Here is a 4,795-nt window from a genome sequence, read left to right on the forward strand (position 1 = left end):
TGAAAAAAATACTGACTCTGTCCAACCTTCATGCCTCACACAAGTGAGCCCCGATCTCCATGCTTGGCAAAAGTGAAGCTCAGCTTTTTTCAGTTGCTTCAACTCCCCCTCCCAACAACACCCCTCACCTTCCCTTGTGACCACCCCACCCCCACCCCCCTTAGATACTCCCACCATCCATCTTGTGCTATGTATGGGCCAAGGGTGGGTGAGGGGTGGTGAGAGGTGATGAGGGTACAACTGCAGTACCCATCTTAGATGACAGATGTAAATGCGTCCCTTTCATAAACTGTTCTGACTATCAGTACAGAGGATCTAGCCAATGAGGGCGCAGCAGGCACTAAAATGGACAAGCCAATGGCTGAGTGTCTGCCGAGTATATAAACAGGGAGCAAAGACCTCCAGAGTTGGGTGACCCCTATTTTGGCTGTGGTGAACAGGATCTGATCCCAAGGACTGTTACCTCTGTTCTTGTCTGCTGTGAAGGTAAAGAAATATCCCAGAGATTAATAGTTTTGTGGAGTTTAATAAGGAGGAACACATATTTGGAGACTTTCGGTGAATCATTCAAACATTTAGAAAGAAAAAAGTAACTTTTTGGAACCTTTTTTTCTGTGATGAAGAGTTTTGGACTAAAAGTCTGTGATGAAATCCAAGGATAAATGCACAACCATTCCAGGATGTTTGAATCAATATGATCCATCCTGGGAGAAAAAAGAGACCTTCTGGGTATCAGAGGTCACTGGATTTTGTCAGATTATTCTTGCTGATGTCATTAAATGAAAATACACATGGACTTGATGTTTTAGCATAGTGGTAATTGCACTGATGTTGTATTAACTTGTGTCACTACATTAATGCTTTCTGCTCTGCAATTGGTGCTCTTATTTGGACGCAGATTTATGTGGACAGGTGCTTCACAGATTGAGACTGTCTGAAATAACTGATTTTAACCATTTGACATTTTTTGTTGGCTTTTAAGCTAACAAGACAATTGTTCCAAAGTGATAACTGCAACATAAATGTTACTTTTATCAAGCAATTTGGCTTGTTACCAAAATGCAACAGTGCAGCTTGCCTCATGTTGCATTTCATGTGATGTCACATGTGCGCCATTAAATGTGTCAGTTTTTTATTATTCATTTAATCAGCCTATAAAAGCAAAATAAAACAATTTACAAAAAAGGTTACATGTATATATAATGTGAAGTCAACAGATCTTGTTGCACCATGGTGGAGTGGACTGCAGGGAAGCATCAACAGCTGGTCAGACTTCTGTCAGGTGTTCAGCATAGTGACAACTTTAAGGAATGCACTAAGGGTTTGACCCTGTAGGGTGAGCCGTTATACAAGTGTATGTGTGTGTGTGTGTGTGTGTGTGTGTGTGTGTTAAAAAACAAGGTGCAGAGTGTTTTCAAAGAGGATATGTATGTAAAACATGACCAGCAAAGACTTCTTCATGTGTATTTATGTGTCAAAATGTAAACTGGAGAACTGGGATAGTATGTGCCAATAGAGTTAACATACTACTTGTATATGCTGAGGAAATTTTAAAGAAAGGGTATACACTCAGATGTGCTGATGCTAAAAATACTCAGCCAACAAGCACTCCTCCCCCGACTGTACTTCAACTGGATATTTGAGCCATTGAGAATTGAGTGACACTTGTTACCACGATTCCTCTGCCAACACCACTAAAACTCTGCAGCTGTCTCCCAGAATATCCCATATCTTCAAATGTTGAAGAAGCTTTTGTGGATATTCAGATCACCTTTTTTTTCTATTATTTTTTAAAGATATGTTTTTGGGCATTTTAGCCTTTAATTGATAGGACAGATAAGTGTGAAGGAGGGAGAGAGAGGGGGAATGACATGCAGCAAAGGGCCACAGGCTGGAGTCGAACCTGGGCCGCTGCGGCAACAGCCTTGTACATGGGGCGCCTGCTCTACCCACTAAGCCACCGACGCCCCGGATATTCAGATCACCTTTAAAGACAGTGTCAGATGAGGATGAATTGGTTTGCTCATCCTATGTTTCCCTCTCTTTGCAGTGTTAGAAAGCAATCATGCCTTTCGGAAACACCCACAACAACTTCAAACTCAACTACAAAGTTGAGGAGGAGTACCCCGACCTGACCAAGCACAACAACCATATGGCCAAGGTCCTGACCAAGGAGCTGTATGGCAAGATGAGGGACAAGCAGACACCTAATGGCTTCACCCTGGATGACGTCATCCAGACTGGTGTTGACAACCCTGGTGAGACCAGAGAGATATCTAGACAAATGCATGAAATCAGTCAGACAAATAGGTTTACTGACTGAAACGAAACCGCACTTGTTGAACTTTTTTTTTAAATTTTGACTGTGAATAAAATCCTAATACTCATAAGCTTGCCTCACACTGCACTGCAGCTCACATCTTTCCTGCCTTCAGGTCACCCCTTCATCATGACTGTTGGCTGCGTCGCTGGTGATGAGGAGTCCTATGAGGTCTTCAAGGATCTGTTTGATCCCGTCATCTCCGACCGTCATGGTGGATACAAGCCCTCTGACAAGCACAAGACCGACCTGAACTTCGAGAACCTGAAGGTGTAGTGCCCCAGTTTTTAACAAAGAGCAGAAAGCACCACAGTTCATTAACTTAAGACTCATAGGAATATGGAAATCAATTTGTAATCAAATTTGTTCACTTTGTTATTAGGGAGGGGATGACCTGGACCCCAACTATGTTCTGTCCAGCCGCGTTCGTACTGGCCGCAGCATCAAGGGGTTCACCCTGCCCCCCCACACCAGCCGCGGGGAGCGCAGAGCCATTGAGAAGCTGTCCATTGAGGGTAAGTTATTAGTAGTTTGAGTACATCAGTATGAAAAGGGTTGAGCAGTAAGCTGGGCCTTTCCCAAACAGTAAGCTGTTTACAAGCAAAGGAAATGTCATTTTAGGATAAGAGGTGGATTATACAGTGACCCAACAAGGAAATGCACAATAGAAATCTATTACAGGAGAACATTCCGTATCCTAAATGTCCATCTGTCTCTCCAGCTCTGACCAGCCTGGATGGCGAGTTCAAGGGAAAGTACTACCCCCTGAAGTCCATGACTGATGCTGAGCAGGAGCAGCTGATCAATGATCACTTCCTGTTTGACAAGCCTGTCTCTCCCCTGCTGACCTGCTCTGGTATGGCCCGTGACTGGCCCGACGCCAGAGGCATCTGGTGAGTATGACCAATAATTGTTGGGGGGCAAGCTATGAAAGCACTTTTCAAAACTCTCATTATGGATTTGCACTTTTATTATGTTCCTGCATCACCTGTGTCTTTTCCTGCATGCTGATCCTTTGCATTATTCTTCATCCAGGCACAATGACAACAAGACCTTCCTGGTCTGGGTGAACGAGGAGGATCACCTGCGTGTCATCTCCATGCAGCTGGGCGGCAACATGAGGGAGGTCTTCAGGCGTTTCTGTGTTGGCCTGCAGAAGGTACACAATAATGAAACAATGTCAAAACCATTCATGATTTGACTGAGTGAAAGCAGTGTGAATCGCTGCTGGATGTTCTTCTGACCCTTCCTCTTTCTCATCTGCCAGATTGAGGAGATCTTCAAGAAGCACAACCACGGCTTCATGTGGAACGAGCATCTCGGCTACATCCTGACCTGCCCCTCCAACCTGGGTACTGGCCTGCGTGGGGGTGTCCACGTCAAGTTGCCCAAGCTGAGCACACACCCCAAGTTTGAGGAGATCCTCACCAGGCTGCGTCTGCAGAAGCGTGGCACAGGTACAAATATACCCAGTCTTTAGCTTGTACACCTGCGGATCAGCCTGGCAGGTCCATTAGGATCTCTAATGAGATTCTGCAGCATTCTGAGCTGAAAGGTGTGATGTGTAATCTGTACCTCATATCTCTTGGCCCTTGTCCTCTTTAGGTGGTGTGGACACTGCCTCTGTGGGTGGAGTGTTTGACATCTCCAATGCTGACCGTCTGGGCTCCTCTGAGGTGCAACAGGTCCAGCTCGTGGTTGACGGTGTCAAGCTGATGATTGAGATGGAGAAGAAGCTGGAGAAGGGAGAGGCCATCGACAGCATGATCCCTGCACAGAAGTAAAGAGGGACAATCTTACGTTTATCTCGTGACCATTCATGTGCAATCGAGCCAGCTGACTGGCGTGCAGAGGAAACGGCTGCTCACAAAGAGACTCTTGACTCTGCTCACCTTTTTCTTCCTTCCAGCTTTTTTCTTTCCTCTGCCCCTTGTCCGTTTTTCACGTTCTCCTGTGTTGGTCGGTAACATCCTGGGATCAGCCTCCACTGAGCTGGGCTTGCCTGGCAGATGTGGCATCACCTACTTTTTCTTATAAAAAGTAATGATTATTGAAGCTGTTCACACTGCTCAATAAAAAGTACCCCATGAAACAACTACATGAATCATTTTGATATTTTGTGTTGCAGCATGAGAAACTAGAAATAACATTTAACAAAGTCCAGCAGTGTAGTGGTAGTTGATGAGGTGGGTGTTCTTCTAGGTAGATGGGTAGGTTACAGAGGAAGTGGTATACTCTCCTATGTATTCCAATGGTTTTATGGCTGGTAGGTGGATATACTGTAAACATCCACCTAAAGAGGCGGGTATACCCTGTATACCTGGAAATACCCTAAACTACACCACTAACAAAAGACACTTTTACACTGCCTGTTCAAGGCGGGGATATTGTCATCTTACACTGCCTCGATGTTCTGTATATAAGCTACGATAGTGGAGTGGGGAGACAGAGTTGTCTCGCCTCTGGGCCAGAAAC

General features: G+C 45.0%; 1 protein-coding gene across 1 annotated transcript; it reads left to right on the forward strand.

Annotated features, from left to right (window-relative positions):
- The first annotated feature begins 344 nt into the window (after positions 1–344).
- On the forward strand, positions 345–4,416 carry ckma (creatine kinase, muscle a). Its single transcript, XM_033651593.2, has 8 exons — positions 345–486; positions 2,051–2,258; positions 2,436–2,590; positions 2,703–2,835; positions 3,042–3,213; positions 3,356–3,479; positions 3,588–3,777; positions 3,926–4,416. Exons 2-8 carry the CDS (start codon positions 2,066–2,068, stop codon positions 4,102–4,104), a joined length of 1,146 nt encoding a protein of 381 aa, XP_033507484.1. The 5' UTR covers positions 345–486; positions 2,051–2,065; the 3' UTR covers positions 4,105–4,416.
- Positions 4,417–4,795: the final 379 nt, after the last annotated feature.

This window comes from Epinephelus lanceolatus, chromosome 11 (assembly GCF_041903045.1).
Source record: "Epinephelus lanceolatus isolate andai-2023 chromosome 11, ASM4190304v1, whole genome shotgun sequence".
NCBI lineage: Eukaryota > Metazoa > Chordata > Actinopteri > Perciformes > Serranidae > Epinephelus > Epinephelus lanceolatus.

Bases quoted from the DNA above. Each gene is read 5' to 3' on its own strand.
- ckma (XM_033651593.2), top strand. From the start codon at position 2,066: ATGCCTTTCGGAAACACCCACAACAACTTCAAACTCAACTACAAAGTT. The intron at 2,836-3,041 runs GTAAGTTATTAG...CTGTCTCTCCAG, and splicing joins TGAGAAGCTGTCCATTGAGG to CTCTGACCAGCCTGGATGGC. The intron at 3,480-3,587 runs GTACACAATAAT...CTCATCTGCCAG, and splicing joins TCTGTGTTGGCCTGCAGAAG to ATTGAGGAGATCTTCAAGAA.